The following is a 20,688-nucleotide window of genomic DNA, read 5'->3' as shown; positions in this document are numbered from 1 at the left end:
TTGCCGCATACTGAAACATGTTGTATGAGAGTGTGTAAATATTTTATATTTCAACATTAATATCTAAACACGTGACACCAGATTATTTATAAGTACAAAGTAAGTAATCAGACTAATTTTGTAACATTTTTACGTATATTTACAGAGAAAAAAAACTTTTTCTAGAAGGGATTTTCGTGTGTTAGATAAGTTCTGTATTAATAGACACAGCACTACGGATATTTGCAAAGCAATCGTCCGAAATTGATGTGTATTATTACTCAGCATTCGATTCATTACCTATATCACAGCTTTGATAATGAGAAGACAATGGTTGCGCGTTACAACGCTCAGTGGGATCAATAGGGCGAAATGCGAGGCGGTGGCGTTAAAGATACAGCAGTGCTGATCAGCACCTACTGAGAACAGAATCAGCCAGCAATGGATGGTATTGTAAGCACCTTATCAAGCGCTGTAAGCAGGCGCAATGGGAACAACGCTGATCGCCGGTGCTATTGATGGTCAATCTTTTACAAACCCTCTAATGAACCTGACCAGTTTCACCACCCCAAATCTTAACGACGAATTACAAAGATTCTACGATTCATACGAAGACATGGCTTATAACAGGTTTGAGTACCCGGGTGAATTGGAAAATCTGAGAAAAGTATGGGTACGAGAGCCTCACTTTATTCCAACAATAACTGTTTACGGGTTGACATTCCTGATGGGTGTCATTGGGAATATCTTGGTGATTTTTGCAGTTTTAGGTGACCGAAAAGCTCGTAGTGTAACATCCACGTTTATGGTCAGTTTAGCGGCCGCTGACATGTTGTTTCTGGTTGTATGTGTCCCGTACGAGACAGCTCGCTATGTAGTTGACCACTGGACGTTTGGGGATGTTCTTTGCAAGTTTTCAGGATTTGTAGAAATGTTATCGGCGTCTGCTTCGATTCTTAATTTGTCGGCTGTGAGTGTGGAAAGGTAAGAATCAATTCACTTTAATGTTTCTTATACCTGTTATGCTACACAGAATTTCATTTCAATCAAAAAGATGTTTAATCAGAGAATTACTGTCACCAATTTGTACTTTGTTTATGGAAATTTCAAATGATATTTAAATATGAAATAAGTCATTTTAATTAACGTATGTCTGTTTTAAGACCTTTTGAATAATCTTTTTGATTTTCAAATATTTTCAACATTTATATCCATCGATAATATATTATTTATAAGAAAGGATTAATTGGAAACTAACGTCATGATTTATTAGGTAGAATTTTGCTTAAATGTAAGCAGCTTAAAACGTTTTAAAACTAACGATTATGTCTTGTCATAAGCGTTATTACAAAGAAACGATACATGCATAAATGTATTGCCAAATATAAGGAACACCGCTTCAGACTTTTGGTGTTTCTCAAAGATCCTTATCGGATTTATATTTTACAAATGATGCTTTAATAGTTAGCAGGAGAACACATTCAAATTAAGCATGATATTGTATTTGTATTAGTGTTTTTTCTTCGTGCACGTAACCTCTTTGATACACGTAATAGCACGTCTGGTTGTTTTTGTACCAATAGACTTGTTTCAGCACTTTCCCCTCTAATATGTGATTACATTAAATCAAACACATATTTATCATAGTAAACATAGTAAACATGATACTGCGCTGTTGTAAGAACATTTACATTTATCCATGAATTACATTGTCTGTTATAGCGATTTATCAGTAATACGGGATTTAATGACATCTCTTTTATTTTTCACGGTTTTATGTTAATTGAACGATTGGCACTTACCTTTATCCTTTCCCGAACCGGAATCGAGTATCTACAGATAGGTTTGTAGATTATTTTTCAAAATAAAAGTAGTAAGTTAGTATGTGTATTTATGTGTAAAGAGGTAACCTTTACGTATACCCTATGCATTTTATTTGGAAATCACCTAAGAAGGATCAATGTCAAAAAAAACATAACTAACGAAAGGTTCACGAAAAAACATTCTGCTATCATTAACATACTATCAGGGTTGGTGTTAACGAAGGGATCTTTCTACTTTTCCTAACTATACACTTTGTTCCAATGTTACGCTATAGACACCACCGAGCGTAGGCACTGATTTAACCATTCAATTAATTTTGTTCTGTTGTTGAAGATTAAAACCTTCATTAGCATTCACCGTGACAATCCGAGGGCGATAAGTCTAATCATAGTTACTGGCGAGAAAAATTAGGTTTCGATCAAGTCTCTCTGCAAAACGTGGGTTAATTGTACAACCTCGCTAACTTACAAAACAATCCAATTCAATAAGGTCGTCGGCGAACAAGAAAGTGGATGTTATGACGTTCAGGCAACGCCATATTCATGATGAGAATTAAAAAAGACCTTCCGTTGTAGGTACAAATTGCGATAGATTGCTTGCCTGAATCGGTGTGATAGATACATGTGTGCGTGGATGACTTTGTTCTTCGTTCTTAATAATTATTTTGCTGTATGATCAAATAATTTTATGTTGACAAAAAAACCTTTGCATAGATAAATAAAGGTGATATAGCATGATCGTATCCGTCTTCGTAGAAACAGAATGTGACCAGCTATGAGGCCGAAATGATTGATTGATTGATTGATATACCGTTTCACGACTTATACGGATAAAATGATCATACAGTGAGTATCGGTTTAACATAAACTAACGTTCATCAATAAATACGACATGAAACGTGCATTTCGAATTAAATAAAACTCCCAAACAGCACATTTTAATCAAACAGCAATATGAATAGTTCTGATTTTCTCCAGTTACTGTATAAGTTATATTTCCTTATGAAAAACAACCGATCTCATATGTGTCTGTAAAATTGTAACAGTTATATTATTTATTTCATTTTTCTTTGTGAATGCATATACTTGGTAGCATCTTTCTAAATTCATATGCCCATTTGGATTTTCGATATATGAATACTTTTCAACGTGTTTTCCTGCAAGAAGCAACCAAGGGAGGCAATTAAAGTTCTTGCGATATAATTAAAAAACTTAAAAAGAGCACGTTAACTAATTGATAATAAAGAATAAAGCTTGTACAGAAAGTATATATTTAGTATAACAAAAGCCACATCTGTATATACTCTTCTGTAATAGAGATTGTTTTGCATGTGCAAAACATTGTAATGCTAGCCGCCATAACGCTATATCTGGTTAGGCCACATTCGCTCAGCAAGCTTCATATCTGTTTTTCCTCTGGTTTCATTTAATAGCACCCATATCAGTCCTAGAGTCCCGGTCCCTTAGGCTGACATGACAATATGATTGTGATTTCGGGTATGATATGGACATGTTCATATTTTATTAACCTCTGCCTATTCATGTGATAAAGTTAGACAATAACAAACCTGGAACGTTTGATTAGTTTCAATAATAATATTAAACAACGTTTGCCTTTTGGGACGGATTTATCTATGTTTAATGATGATTAACATTTTAGAAACTTTTCATCGTTTTTATGTAGCTGAATAGTCTATCTATATATATCAACGTAAAAAGGTAATGGGTCACCTGACGAACACGTGGGTTCCCTCCAGGTACTCCCACCTTAAGACCATCTGCGCGCTTCCATCCCGCCCAACAGATGTAAATATATCGATATATACAGATGTATTTATATATTCCTCATTCATCTTTTTGAGTGGCGTTTGGATTTTGTAATCTTAAGAATTACGTGCTATTATTTTCATTTCAAATATATGACTTCATCATATTTCATATTGGATCTTATAACTATGATAGAGAACGCACGTATTACATTGTAGCGATCAATACCTCCAATATCATACGTACGATATGTTCAATGGAACGAGTACACAGACTTTTACAGTATAATATATTCTATTCTATTTCGAAACACTTACAAATCAAGTTTTTAAAAACATTAATCACTCGTGGTGGGCGGGATGGAAGCGCGCAGATGGTATTTATGTGGGAGGAAACCGGAGTACCTGGAGGAAACCCACGTGGTCGTCAGGTGACCCATTACCTTTTCACGTTGATATATATAGATATACTCAACTACTTAAAAACGATGAAAAGTTTCTAACAGGTTAATCATCATTAAACATAGATAAATATGTCCCAAAAGGTACATTTTAGGGCACATAACGACATCAGTGAAATGAAATCAGAATAGGTTTTTGCAAAATGTTTTGTCAATTTCACAGTGACATTTGACTTTTTTTATGTAAACCTCATTTTGTGAAACTCGATCTTATAAGATTTATGTAGAAATCGATTGACTGATGGCTATAGAAAGTATACTAGCTAATGCAGCATATGTAGCTAGAAGGGAAATGTTCCGTTTAGTGCTTTTTTCTTGCCGGTGACATTTGCAGCAGTAAATGGTGACAATAATGCGGAGGAATTTACCTGTTGATATTGCTGAAATATATTACTTGAATAACACAGTCGATATGGAATACAAAGATGGCCGTTATGATTATGTTAAATAAGCTAGAACAATAAGATTACAAGGAAGAAGTTTACTATTTCGATATTTACTTTTTTTGATATGTACGAGGTATTGTTAGGGCTGAAACAAAAAACACACTGATATTAGTACTATTGTCTGGTCATCAATGATTCAGGTTCATTAAGTATTTTCTAGCTACAAGTACATGCATGTATTAAACTTGACCAAATTCCTTGACAATAAGTAATATAGAATATATGTCCTTACATGTAATTGACGTCAAATATTTCAGTGTTTTTTCTATTTTCTATTGTCTTCCTTTGGTGGCTGGGGGTTGAGAGACGAATACGACTACGAAAGCACGTAGCGCAACAGTAAAAATAGAGATAAAACATACACCTAGTATTGTTTCATTATATACCCGTATCAGCTATGTTTTTAGTAGCTGTATTTTATTTTCTGTAATATGGTTTATGTACTTATGATTATTCTTCCTAATGCTTAATTCACATCCAAAAATAAGGACCCAAAGTCAACTGAGGTCAAAACGCCGTCAAGAACAGAGCGTTTCATTTTTTTTCAATGTTTCCGAAAAAAGATATTTTTAGCTTCCAGTTTACCTTGTGATTTATATCCAGGAAAATGATCGACCATGAATCACTATACTCAAGTTTTCCAGGAATGTAATTCAAATATTCTGAACGGCCTACAACACAGTCGGTCGTCTAGGACCAGACAGTTGTATATGGGTTAACTGCAGGTGACACGGAAATACGTCGGTTAATGGCAGAAAGGTTCGACCCATTGCACAACGTGTTTTTTTAGACACTCTATTCACTGTTTACAATCGTTTTTTTAAAATTGTCTTCTATTTCCGAACGTGCTCTGTCTTCATACATCTGAGAGTTAAAACGGTGTTAGGCTATTTCAGGATCGAAGTACATGTAACCCTTACACATTATCACACTCATACAGACACCATCTTTAAAAGCTACAGGTCGGTGTTTGTGTTTGTGTTTGTTTGTTTTTGTTTTGTTTTTGTCATTACAAATTTTGTGTAAACTCATATACCTTTGATAAAAATGTTTCTTTATTTTGAATAAATGTCCCTAACCTCTAAATTAAGTCCATATTTTAATATCAAACAAGAAGTTTGTTAACTGTTAGTATGATGTTATTATATACAACGTCATAATACAAATAAAATGACATCACCATAGCCTTTAATTTATCTCATTTAAGACAGCAGTATGTTAACTCCAGAATAGCTCAACTATGACTCTCGTTTCCTTTGTACCCTAAAGGGGCTTTGAAAAAGAGTGACTTTTGGTATTTATTTGTAACGTACCCTGTAGAAACATTCTTAATAAAGAGTTAGTGGCTAAACATGTGTTGATTTAAGTTGACATAAATGTATACAAATGACGGTATTCCATTGTTAAGGTTTTCCTGAATTAAGATTCTCACCGTTACGCTTCGTAACCGTATAACTCTCAAACTAGACGCATACAATATGTATTGCTAATGTCAGTTATACCCGTGTTTACTATAAACTCTTTTCTTTACCATTTTTGTCGCTGTTCAGTTAAGGCAGGTACAATAAGATTAACTTTGTTTAACTTATTTATTTCGTTAAAATTCTGTTAATAGTCACGAAATCGTGAACTCTTATCGATAGAAACTCGATTACTGAAGAAGGAAGCTGAAAGAAATGTGCGTGGTTTAACAGAGTCCAGAATTCGACTCTTAATCAAATGAAACGGTTAAAATTTACGTAGATGAATACTGTGATAGATTACTGAGTAAATCAATTTGATAGCTGATTATACTGAATTTGGTAAAATGTTTGGCTAGGTTCACTGTTTCACTTAAAATAACAATGGCTACTGTAGTTGTATGAGGAAATGTAGGCGAGGAAAAGGATACAAATGTACTTAGTAACACAGCCATCAGAAACAAGTTTATTGTAATCTGCCGAGGTTTTTTTACCATCATTCCAAAACGTTACAATGACAATTATTGTGTGTTATTTGCAGCTACTAAAGGTAAATTGCGTTATTTGTAATAATATAATTAAAGTTTTAATTAAAGTTGAGTTGTTTAAAATTGTTTTAGATTATAAAAGTTGTTTGCCGAGATATGTTAGAAGTAATATAGAGGTATTGTTTGTGATTTTCATCCTGGCTGTTTTAAAGATTATAAAGTGTTTTATTTAAAGATATCTGTATAAATATTCAAAATTGTAACGTCACAGTACCCAAATCGGGACACTTTTTAGTGAAATATTGATTTATTTCATACCATAGTACCAATCCCAATAATGTTCGGTCGCTGTTCCTAAAAAGGTATCATTATCTTTTTACTTTGATAGCAAGTTGATATTTCCGGCGCGTGTTTCTATAAATATAACCGGAAATATAGTCATGGTTACGTAATTGTGAAACAGGTGTAGTTGTACCCAAATCGGGACACCCCTACCAGTTTTGGCTTATATTTGGAGATGAAAAAAGTATTTAGCAGATCATGGCCTATCTTTGGAATATTTAAGAGTCAAGGGTCGCTCTGAATTAATTTCTTTTCCAAACTACCATTAGTTGGGAAATAATAGGATTGTGAAAAATCACATACAAAAATTGAAAATCAATAACGTCGCATGTCGCATCAATTTAGAACGTTACATTTTCGTCATTATTTACAAACTAAAACTGTGATTGTAACCATAAGTGGCAGTAATAATAATAATAATGATAATAATAAACTTTATTTATTAAGGATAAAAAACCTGTTTAGCAAATCTAATCTTCCACGGAGTCCTCTGTTAGTAAAAGGTTTGTTAAAAACATGATATAATAGAAAACAAATGAGCATTCAAATTATTATCACAGTATGCATAGGCATAAAAGTAATTGAGCTTATTAAATTACGATAATTTGACTAAATATATACACAGTTAAAGGGTCATTTACACTATTCATTAAAATTTTCACAAAAGCAAAGCTACACTATTCTAAGCTGAACCAATATGGTATTCAGTTAAAAATCAAATGTCTAAATTAAATATATGCTAATGTAGCAAAAACTATAAATTGACAGCACACACGCTAATATCAAAATAATAAAACATCAAAAAGCTATATTAAGAGGTTTCTTTGATAAAAAAAAAAAAAACCAACAGCACTTAAACTGTATTCCTAATGCTTCCAATCATATTGTGTTTGAATTTAGGAAGGGAGGATGAAAGTCGTGTTTCTACTGTTAAGCTGTTCCAAATTTGACTCCCTTCCACCACCAACTGTTTTAAATAAAATGAGTACGCTGTTTTGGTACTTGTATAACGTTTTGGGAAGCTGATCTTGTACGGGTGTCATTAGAAAAATTGAACTGTGTAGATAGGTGGTCAGGTACAAGATTATTGACACATTTATACACCATAACACCTCTTTTAAATTTCAAATAATCTAAATTGGTATCCATCTTAATACAGAAAACATTTCCACAGATGGGGTGTCAAAAGGAGCATCTAAAAGCAATTTTGCAACCTGTTTCTGTGCTTTTGATCATTTCTGTATTAGGTTAAGAGAACATCCGCTCCACACCGTACAACAATACACGAAGTGGGAGAAAATACAGGAATGATTTTTTTTCAATCTGGCTGGAAGTGGCAAATATTGACGTATACGTTTAAGTAAACCCAAACCGTGGTTTACTTCAGAGACAATATATGCAACGTGATCTGACCAAGATAAATTGTTGTCAATTTTGACACCCAGAGTTTTTTCAGATTTCACCTGTTCGATCATTTTCAGATCTAATGTAATGTTTAAAACATCATTCGTTCTACTCAATTTCTGTTTTGTATCAATAACCTTACATTTGGTTTTACTTGTATTCAGAATCATTTTATTTTCACAACACCACTCTTGGACTTTGATAAGGTCTGATTGCAGCTGCTCCTGAACAACAGGAATAGAACAACCTGACGCACTTAAAGTTGAGTCGTCGGTATACATATCAGTGGAAGACTGAAGTTTAAGTGACAAATCATTTATAAAAATAAATGAGAGGACCTAATTTGGACCCCTGTGGTACACCATGTGTAATAGGCTTACTGCTAGAGATTTGGCTAGATACAGTAACCTTTTGAAATCGATGTGAAAGGTAAGATTTAAATGAATTCAAACATGTGGAATCACATTAATATATTGCTAGCTTTTGAATTAACACTTTATGGTTGACCATATCAAAGGCTTTTCTAAAATCTATAAAAAAAAAAGCACACCATTGATATTTCCATTGTCACCTTCTTTTGCCCAATAATTGACAATACTGAGAAGGGCAGTCTCATAGGCGTGATGTTTACAAAATCCTGATTGTGAGGCAACTAGTAGATTATGTCCATTTAAAAAAAGCATAAGAACTATTATGAATATGTCTTATTAGAATTTTAGATATAATTGGTAAGACCGAAATCGGTCTGTAGTTTGATATATCCGAAATTGACCCACCTTTGTGCAGTGGTATAACTTTTGAAGTTTTCTCATTGGCTAGGAAATTTACCAGTTGTTACATTCGAATTAAGCATACATGTCAAAGAAGAAGAAATATGAGAACTTGCTGTTTTTAACAGCTTACAACTAAAATCATCTAAACCTATAGCTTTATGAGTGTCTAGAGACTTAAGGAAATCAGCAATGAATTACTCTATGACTCTAGGAATTGAAAATACACAATTTTCAGTGATTATGGACTGAATAAAATTGCGCAATATATCAAATGAAGCAGATACATTATTCAATCTTGTGCATAAATAACTAGCAATAGATGCAAAATATGTGTTGAAGGTTTCGGCAATATCCAGTTTGTCAAATACAGGTTTGCCGTCTACTTCAACCATACTAGAAGAAGAAGTAGACTGCTTAGGAGCCACTTCGCGAATATATTTCCAAAGTTTACTAGGGTTATCGAGATTGTTCTCGATTACAATTGGGAAAAGACAGACCTGGCGTCTTTAATTAGTTTCGTAACTTTATTTCGCTGTTGGCGATATCTGGCGGTATCGCCGTTCTGTTGATAATGATCTCTCAAACGAATATTTTCTAGTATATTATTGTCCATCTACTCTGGTTGAGAAGACAGTTTCACTCTCCTTTGAAGCTTGGGTGCATGTGGATCTACAACAGCAAGGAAAAGGTCCATCCAAGCATGGAGGGTGTCATCCACACCCGGGAATGACTCTATTATTGACCATGGTACAAGTTCAAGGTCATATAAGTAATGTAGGAATGAAATGATCTGTAAAATATCGAAGTGTGTGAAAACTTCATACCAAATTTGCGGTTCCTTACAAAACACACGGGATAGTGATCACTCAAGCCATTTAGCAATAAGTAAAGTATATATAATGTTATATTGGTATATAAGCATCTTTAAATCAATATTTTCTATTTAAAAACACTTCTTTGCACAGCAAATGTGTAAGTAACAGAATCACGTCCAAATGTGAGGTTAAATGGCCGGATGATCAACAGGAAAACAACTGTCAACATTTTGTTAACTAAAAACATTATCTCATGATTAACAAATCATGTAACAGGCCATTACCTGATTATCATATTAGCGTTTTAATTCCACATACATACGTATGTGCAATAAATAAGGACACCGATTCGAACTTATTAAAGTTCGTGATCTCTGTCCGTTTAAATGACCTACATGTATACTTCATAAGCCATACATACTTTTAAATCAATTTGATAAAATATGTAATGGAGATATCTCATTCACATGGTTTACAACAAAAATCACTTATCTAATTCGTACAATAACTACATTTCAGTCTGTCTTCTTGTTCTACCCAGTAATCACATTTTATTTACTTCATTTAATGAGGATGATGTTCATCCTATGTCTGTCCAGTAAACCGAGTAATTTGCCCTGGTTCTCATGAATAAGTTTCCGTTACATGCATTGACAGCCATGATTATTGGTTGGTTCTTATGAATAAACCTGTCATAATAAAATATAGAACTTCAAGCCAATGTTATGAGGTCAGGGTTTTGTTCTGGTCAATTTAGCAGTATTGACAAAAAGTAACCCTTTGTGGCTAAAGATAAATACTAATAATCAGTTAATAACTTTGAAAGGTAAAAATATTTCATTAATCCAGATCAAAGGTTAAATGAAATGAATCAGAAAGTTTAAAGTTTAACCTCTATTAAAAATATAATGCATATTATTTAACACTACCACACCTCGTAAAAGTAATGGGCTAGGTATATTAATCATGTACTATTACCGAAACTGCAAAGATAATGTTCAAGGTGGCAAAAAACTTAACATTACTTAAGCTTAGAAGGTATATTGTGAACATAGAGCAGAGAAATTTACTAACAAAAATTACAGGTATAATGTAAATGCAGCATTTAACCTGGACCTTACCAAAGATCACAGGTTTAAGGCGCAAGCCTGAATATAGAACTGATTTTTGCACAAATAACAGTGTTAGGTAGTATGTAATCTAAATTCTACCACACTTCACATTTATGTTTGTTTGTTTTGGGTTTTACGTCCTATTATGTTTTGTTGTACAACATTTGTGAAGCCCCCTTATCTCGATTCAAGTAAATTGCAATCATAAATATTATAGTCAGAAGAGTATGGGAGCAGTCCTTCTCAAACGTATCTTACCCGTGAACAGCTATTAGTCACCATATGTGTGAGTGTGTGTACGCTGGTTTGTTATTTGACCGTGATTCAGATGACTCGCTTGTTTATCCTATTTCACCACTTGCTTTATTAAATTATAAATAACAAAGAGGGTGTTATATTTGACAGGTTAGAGTGTTGAACAATAAAGGTATGTCTTGCTCAAAGAAACAATTAAAAAAAAAAAAAAATAGCCTGCGGGAACCGAATTTACGCCCTTCCGATTAACGGCGTACTATCCAAAGTGCTATTCAACTTCACTTAAATGTATTCACATGTACACCATGAAAACATACTGTATACTATTCTAAATGTAATCAGGGACCTTATTCAGGTTGGGGTTTAAATAGTATAATACTTTTTTTTGCGACAATAACAGTTGATCTTCTCAATTAAGTAATTAAAAGAAGTTTGATTTCTTTGTACAATTTCACAAATGTCAATTACCTAAAATTTAACACACCTCACGGGGATAATGTGGAAGGTAGCAACCCAAAGATCGAATGCTAAGATACAGTGTAGCATAAAACCTTACAAACTATAAATATAGTCGCAGCTTCTATGAGTGCTAACCCTGTAGAAAGGAGGGGAGAACCGTAGTAATACTCATATAACGTCAGAGGTACGGAAATAGAAAAAGTGAAAATATCAAAAAATAATATCTTGATTATCTTGGTGATTCAAATATATTTCAATAAAATGATTTTATAGCAAAATGTCATCTCAAAATCTTTAACAAATACAGGTTTCATATTTGAACACATCTATTAACTAGTGTACCATTTTCACTATTTTCCGCGGTCGTAGCTAAACACTAGCTCCATTATATGGACTCATCTGTTTATATTAAACTTCCTTTCATTTCCGTTAAAAAATCGCAATGCTAACCCCCCTGCCACAGCTGAGCGAAGTGTCGTAATACACCGGCCTAATTGTGATAATTAGCTGGAATTATGTTATTGATTCTTATTGCTGTCGGAAATTCAAATCAAATCATATTCAATTACCGTTGCAAAACTAATTAGTATCAAGCAATTCTATCTGCTTCAAGTCATCAACTAAGCTACACGAATTCAATCGATGGCCATACTGTGATCAAACAAGAAAACACTGTAGGCATTAGTAACCTTTTAATACCGGATATATGTCACCAGTCATATCATTTGATGTTCAAAAATATCTCTAAATACAGGAAATATATCACCATTCACCAGTATAATCAAATGACCCCAGGGTGTTCAAAGGAAACTATGAGGAACGATATCTAAATCAATTATCATATTTCTCTGTTCAGTGACATTTTCTAATGAATGCATGCATCAGGTTTTTTTTTATCTCGTTCAAATGTTCTTATGCAGATGATTAAATGAGATAATGATGAGATATGTGCCCTCTTGTTAGAGCTATCTTGTATTTAACCACTCGTAGAAGCTTACCCTGTGGCTATATTTATAGTTTGTAAGGTTTTATGCTACACTGAATCTTAGCATTCAATCTGTGGGTTGCTACCTTCCACATTATCCCCGTGAGGTGTGTTAAAATTTAGATCATTGACATTTTTGATTTTGTACAAAGAAATCACACTTCTTTTTAATTACTTAATTGAGAAGATTAAATATGATTGTCGCAAAAAAACAATAATATTATACTATTTAAACCTCTCCCTGATTACATTTAGAATAGTATACAGTATGTTTCATGGTGTACATGTGAATACATCTAAGTGTAGTTGTATAGGATTTTGGATAGTACGCCGTTAATCGGAAGGGCGTAAAATCGGTTCCCGCAGATTGAAAAATATTATTGTTTCTTTGAACAAGACATACCTTTATTGTTCAACACTCCAACCTGCTAAGTATAACATCCTCTTTGTCATTGATAATTTAGTAACGAAAGTAGTGAAATAAGATAAACAAGCGAGTCATCTGAAACACGGTCAAATAACAAACCAGCATACACACACTCACACATATGATGACTAATAGCTGATCACGTGGTAAGATACGCTTGAGAAGGGCTGCTCCCATACTCCTCTGACTATAATTTCTATGATTGCGATTTACTTGAATCGAGATAAGGGGGCTTCACAAATGTTGTACAAGAAACGTGAAAGGATGTAAAACCCAAAACAAAAAAACATAGATGTGAGGTGTGGTAGAATTTAGATTACATGCTACCTGTACCTTTCACCGGGATTTGTGAAAAAAATCAGTTCTATATTCAGACTTGCGCCTTAAACCTGTGATTTGTGGTAAGGTCAAGGTTAAATGCTGCATTTACATTATACCTGTAACTTTTGTAAGTCAATTTATCTGCGCTACGTTTACAATAAACCTTATAAGCTTAAGTAATGTTAAGTGTTTTGCCACCTTAAACATTAGCTTTGAAGTTTCTGTAATAGTTAACGTTTAATATAACTCGCCAATTAATTTTGTGAGGTGTGGTAGTGTTAAACAATATGCATTGTACTTGTGACTTTTAATAGAGGTTAAGCTTTAACTCTCTGATTCATTTCATTTAACCTTTGATCTGAATTGATGAAATATTTTCATCTTTCAATGTTATTAATTGGTTATTAGTATTTATTTTTAGCCACAAAGGGTTACTTTTTGTCAATACTGCTAAATTAATCAGAACAAAACCCTGACCTAATAACATTTGCTTAGAGTTCTATATTTAATTATGACAGGTTTATTCATAAGTATCAACCCATAACCATTGTATACAATGCATCTACATGTAACAGGAACTTATTCATGAGAACCGGGGCAAATTACTCGGTTTACTGGACAGATAGAGGATGAACAACATCCTCATTAAATGAAGTAAATCAAATGTGATTACTTGGTAGACTGATATATCGATAATGTACGGAATAGATAAGTGATTTTTGTTGTAAACCACGTGAATGAGATATCTCCGTTACATATTTTATCACATTTATAAGTGCGCTTTCCTTTTATTCCAAAATCAAAGAGTAGATTAGGTTGATATTTGATAAATCCTATAGAATACGATTCACGTCCGTGCTAGTAATACATTAAGGACGTTATGTACTAACATTATTTCCTAAATGAAATATATTAAATGATTTTTTTATGGGTCCAGGATTCGGATTAAGGGATTACAAAATCATCATATAAACGGGACAACTTGATACTGCATAATGGGATTTAATGATAACGCAATACAAAACCAACAGTTTGATTGGTTTGTTTGTCATTTTGAAACAGAAGAAACAAAAAGGAAACACTTAGAAACGATAACAACAAAGACAGAAACAGAAAATATATATCTTCATATATTTTTAAAATGCACCAATGTCCTGAAGAGCCGAACATTTGCACAATATTGGAAAAATAAGAACAGTTCCTTCAAAATAAGTCACCTTTTTCTAATGCAAAATATAGTAAATATTAACACGGAAAATCCATGACATTTCTTTATCAATCAGAAAATCAAAGGAAAAAGTCCAGAAATGTCAATAATACCGTTATTCGAACTTAAAATCGTTTAACTATGGCAAAAAATGAGGAAATCGAAAGATTTTTCTTAAGACACTTGAAGAGAAAGGAGAATAAGACCGGGTATTTCGGAAGAGTAAGCTTAACGACAAGACAAACTTACGACAAAAAGCAAAAGCAAATTCCTCAATGATATTATGATGCCCATGGCCTTCAACACTATGTCTGTAAACCTTGTGTTCGGAGGAGTAGAAATCACGATATTCGGGGCACGCTCTTGAATACCAAATGAGCAGCACCATGTTAACACCGTTGACTCGGAAAGTAGGCATGCTACAATCATGAAAATTCGAAATCGTACAGCTTAGTAATGAGCCGTCTTTCTCAGTTACACTGTAAGGAAAGATCGAGGAAAGCGGGTTTAAAAGGTAGAAGTGTATGAAGTGTCCTTGATTAACAGTTCAGGTGGGTATATAAGATCGACACGGCATGGATAAGCTGTTCCATCGGGTTGTTTACAATGACAGACGACAAACGCAGATTCATCAACGTCGAAGAGCATTAATGTCTGTGATATAGCAAATCAAGTATTGGACAATGACTTCAAAAGTACTATTAAACTACTTCATTAATAATTCCAGGGAAAAAAGGGCAGTGTTACAGCCTTAAGATGCTTAATGCGGTCATTACTCTCAATTTATAACAAAAAGGCACACTTGACTGGTCCCCATCTCTAGAATATAGAATCATTTAGAAAAAAAATCAACTCTTATAATTTAGATGACTTTGATGTCTGATTCCTAAGTTCTAAACTTGGGGGAGATAAGCTAGTAGTTAAATGTAGTTGAAAATTTCTTCATACAAACTTAGGGGCTGGTAGCCAGTGTAAAGGCACACGTGACCTGAAATATATAGCAAAGAAAGCTTTGACTACCTTGATGGTTTAATACCTTGTAGGGCATCAGTATTATATTTTGGAGCTATATTGAATAATATTTTCAAGATGATTTATTTGAAGATTTTTCATTATTCGAATTAACATGTCACATGGTATATCATTTAGCAACTTATAATTATTTGAACATGAAGCAATAATGTATGCGGTTTATTTGTCCTAAATCATCCCCTAAGTACAATTAAACAATTGGTAACTGCTTATCAATACCTTACGCATGCTGCCAAGGGCTATGCTAGAAAATGGGCGAAGCGAGAAGATATTTAAACGGATATCTTCTTAAAATGATACAGCTTGATCCCACTGCCGGAGAACATTTCCGTAAAAACTGGCAACATTAACATTATCTGTGAATACTTTTGGTTTAAATTTTTAGCAAGAAAAACAGAGGAAGAACATTTGTCTGCAAGATCAGTGATAAGGTTAAAAGCATATTTGTTGAATCTGAAGCTAACTGATATCGGAATTTTTCGGATGCATCTGTCCTCTTGACCAATGCAATACGCAGAACGCCACTGGAAATCACATTTAGTGACCTGTTTATGACCTGATTCCCACGTAAGAGATGTCACTGTTAATCATAGAGACTTGATTATGATGCCTGAGAGCGTTAGTGACCTATGTACGTTCCTGAATTTGACATCATGACAAGACCATTCGTAGTGCAGGAAGGGCTTATCATTCTGATTTCTCTTTCAGGCTTAGAAAGGCTTCATGATGCCCTTTAGGTCTTTTGTTTAATTACTCCCTGTGGTTTTCCCTCGGTATGAATTTTCAGTTCAGGTTGTGTTTTGATGATGTGGTCCTTTCTTGTGTTTCACCGGAACATTCGTCCTGTTCTAAATGATTTGACAAATTGTAATACTTTTTCTTCTGTTTGTTTTATATGCACATGTGACTATTGTTGTTTCTATACATTAACATATACATTACGTGTTCATTGGAGTAACCAGATATAATAACCTATTATAATTTGCTTTACTTCCTTACACACTTGTTCATATACATGTACATTTGGTGATATTTGAAGACTTTGAATATTTATGATTTTGTGCCTTCTTCAACCTCACAGCAAATTATTGTACGTTATGACTTCAATCACCAAATGTTCAGTATAACTAAGATGCGAGGTTTAATTTTACCTTTACACTTGTCGCTTGAACGAACCTTATTGGAGGTGGCAGTAATTAAATTAACTTAAACAGGACAGAGCTTTTACAGTGACACTGTTTTAGTTATTTTCACAGGCCTGGACTTCGAGATTTTTTAAACTCATCAGGTTTAATGATTATCGCCTTTTGGCATTCAATTCTACTTCTATTCGTTGAAAATTGTTCACATGGCGTTTTAGTTATGTATGCTATTACAATGATAAAGCGGTGTCGTAGATGTATGTTTCATTTAACTGCCTGGGCGTTATCAATTAGCCGCCTCACTGGTTATAAAGTTCGCCTGACAGACAGTCTGAGTGATATCTCCAATTTTCATTGAGGAAATCATTTACACCACTCGCGTATCTGCGATACGTACCGTGGTCAGTAGGAGCACTTCCGCTTCACCTGTTAATGCGGATACACTTTCACCAGGTTCCGTAAAATCGAATATCTATATGGAATCAATCAAATCTAGGGGCCACCAAGATTTCATTACTGATGCGCTAGGTTAAAGATAACAAATCGATACTGACGAACACATACATCTCTACAGAAAAAGAAAATCTGAAAATACTTGCAAATTTAGAACACGGTTAACATTCCACGAACGTAACAAATTAAAAACATACACAAAAGGAAAATACAACAACAATCTTAACTTTTATAATTTAAAGTTATGAGAATATTACAACTCCAATACACATGAAGCAGCCGATATAATGGTACATACTATAAGGCTAATACGGCATCGTGTCGACGCAAAAGTGAATTCATTTCTCCACTATTCAGTATAAGTAGAAACGACCCATTGGTCACATATGCATGTCTGTGTGTCCGTTTCGTTCAGTACCGTTTATCATTTGTATTTACCTGTTGCAAATTTCTTTAAATTAATCAAATAAACGTTGGAGTCATTATTGGGAATCCATTTTCATTCTTTTCATTTATTTACCATTGTTACATTTTAAAAACAACAATCGCTTCCTTGTGATAGCCATTACTCTAAACGCTGAAATATTAGCAGGATAATATAGCAACTGCCATTTTCAATGACTTTGGTATGTCCTGGTCTGTGGACAATACCCATCGTCTTTCTCACTTCGGCGAGTATTCAACACCAAGGCAAACAAATGGGATACTGCCAAGCAAAGCGTTATGATACGAAAACCCTTTAAGGAAGAAGAGGGAAAATGTAAAGATTCCAAATGTTGTTGGGGCAGCAGATCAATTTTGGTTCTTTCATTGTCCTATTGGCAGATCGCTGATCTGCCGGGGCTTCACATTTTACAACATGCAGTGTGATACAGCAGGTATAATATTTCCCCGAACATGAAGGGGTTTAAAAGAAGAATAACAACTTACAATGAACAATTATGTGGTACCAAAGGCATAATGCCTGATCGGCTTTGTGAGCAGGGACTGAACTTAATGTAAATTTCCCATAAGGTTTAAACTCCACCTTCAGCGTTTAATTATCTGGTAAAAACAGATAACAAATAACCACATATGTGAGTAAAAATAATAAGTTACCATATGTCTGGTATAAAAACGTCTCGTCTAGTTAATAACGATTCATTATTGGAATATGTAAACATCCACAGAAGTGAGTTATGGTCACCCTGACGGCACATTGGTGTCCGTGTACTTAAAAGACTGCTTTTATTACAAACATATATATGAAAGTGAAAAAATGTATAAATGGCCTCATATACCATTGTTCAAAACACTATGTGGCAATCCCTTGGGTTCAGGATCTAGGTTAATACTGTATGTTGCTTTTAGCGCATTTGAATAGACATTGTGATGAACGTTATAAATTACTGCCAGCTGGTGCTCGCTATTTCCATTGAGTCTGCACGAACACACTGGCCTATGTACCCTACCATTCTTTTCTGGTAATTGTTATTACAATGTACTAAACTTGAGCATATAAGTAGTGACGATGGCCTAGATGGTCCAACAACTTTTTTACATAAAGTGCAAGAAGAATGTGTTTTGTAAAATTTCGTTTCGATCATTACAAGAGTTATTGAAAAGGAATCAAGATGTGGGAAACACTGTTTTATGTCAAAATCGTGATGTAGTGTCAGTCTTAAAGTGCAGATTGTATCGAACGCGGAGAATACAGAGGTTAATACAAATAAAAGGTATCAAAATGTTTTCGATTGTAATCGGCTCTTCGAAATGTTTTATTTTCGGTATTGATATGTATCATGCAATAGCACTTAACTATTAGTATTCGTATACTGGGTCGGCTGCCTTTGAGATACCACACTAACTTGGCAAACGTTTAGTAAACAAAAATAATAATGAAATACATCATAAAATCTACAAACGAGAATAAAGTCAAAAGATAAAGCCAAAATCCATTCTTTTTTTCCTTATTTAATGAAACTCATATACAAACACTAAAACAGGAATAAAAAAGTCACACAAAAATATGAAGTGGAAGGATGTGTCATAACTAAGTCTCATTCAACAGTGTACATGCCTATTACTGGATGCATAGTAATGAATAACATACAAGTATGTTTATACAATATGAGTTATCAAATAGTACATTTATATATGAGAGTTTAGTGTTTTTCATATAATGCCTTTAATTATACAAGTAAAACTGATGACAGTTATTTCACGGTAACATCCCAGTGTTTCAGTAAATTATACACATAATAGACGCCTTTCTTTTGTTGAAATACCCAGTATACGAAGAAACTTGTGCTACCAAATGTTCTTAAAATAGCACCCAAGTCACAATATTACGCATTACTAGCTATTCAGAACACATGCATCGATATTTCAACAACACTACAGCACAATTATAGAACAGCCTTCCAATCTCCTGTTTGGTATGTGGATTATTTCCTTTTATTATCTATCGGACGTCTAGAAATATCAATCATTTAAAAGGTGTTACAACGGAATTGTTGATATTTTATTTTGAACTGGCACAATGTATTAACTGCTGTTTAATAACATAACTCGCCAAAGGCTCGTATCACCAAATCCCTAAGTTTCATACTGTACATATTTTAGCGGTTTCTAATTTCGGCGCTTTTCCCAATTAAATAATGCGCTGAATTATCATTGAGCTAACTAAAGAATTTGTAAATAGTTTCGTTTATATCGTATATATTGCGCGTGAGCAAATTCATCAATGCGTTAATCTGTTAAAGGATGAACGCAACACACAAACAGGTGACTGTTACTATTTTGAGTAATTTGGTAATATATACTGTCTGCAAAAAAAAGAATTACACTGCATCATACAGTTGTTTCGTCCTTCTAGGTCTGTCTCATCGGTGATGCTTGTGCCAAACAATTTGAAATCCAAATAAAAATTTGATAATGCGCTAAAACGTGAGTCCACTTATGCACATTAGCTATAATTTTATTTAATTATATTTTCATTGGGCTCAAACGTTGTATATCATTGATCTGGAGAGTCGGCAAAAGTGCAATGTAGTGTATTTAGTGATGACTTAACATGGCTTTGCGCATAGATCTTAATCGATCGACATCAATCACGTGCTGTTCCATCATGACTTAAAACATTAGTCGCTATACCAGTCTGATAATGATTTGCTATCGTGGAGGTTCCTATGTTTATCAAAATGTCTGTATCATATAAACCGCTGATTTGATACAATAAACGACTTTTAATTAATCAAAAATGTCAGTGAAATTGATAATTGACCTTGATTTAATAAAACCATGTGTTGACCGAAAGTAAAACGTCAATGATAAAAGGACTTGCAGAGTCTATAATATTTAGGCATGTTGTAGTATACACCTAAGACACATACGTGACCATCAATTATTATGTTTGGTTGGTCGGGTGGTGCAGTGGAAAGCGCACTTGCCTTTCACCAAAGCGGCCGGGTTTCGATTCCCTGATCGGACGTGTAAAGGTATGGAGTCAGCTGCCCGACCATGTGGGTTTTCTACGAGTACTCCGATTTCCTCCCAC

At 34.0% G+C, this 20,688-nt stretch overlaps 1 protein-coding gene across 1 annotated transcript in view; it reads left to right on the top strand.

The window, feature by feature from the left end:
* Window positions 1-466: 466 nt before the first annotated feature.
* The window catches only part of LOC110466594 (cholecystokinin receptor type A-like), a 92,315-nt gene continuing 72,093 nt past the window's right edge, over window positions 467-20,688 (top strand). The window contains exon 1 of the mRNA XM_021523182.1: window positions 467-963. Coding sequence (XP_021378857.1) covers window positions 467-963 — 497 coding nt within the window. The remainder of the gene's footprint in view (window positions 964-20,688) is intronic.

Source organism: Mizuhopecten yessoensis, unplaced genomic scaffold, assembly GCF_002113885.1.
Source record: "Mizuhopecten yessoensis strain PY_sf001 unplaced genomic scaffold, ASM211388v2 scaffold11139, whole genome shotgun sequence".
Classification (NCBI taxonomy): Eukaryota; Metazoa; Mollusca; class Bivalvia; order Pectinida; family Pectinidae; genus Mizuhopecten; species Mizuhopecten yessoensis.
This window is presented reverse-complemented; position numbering and strand designations above follow the sequence as displayed.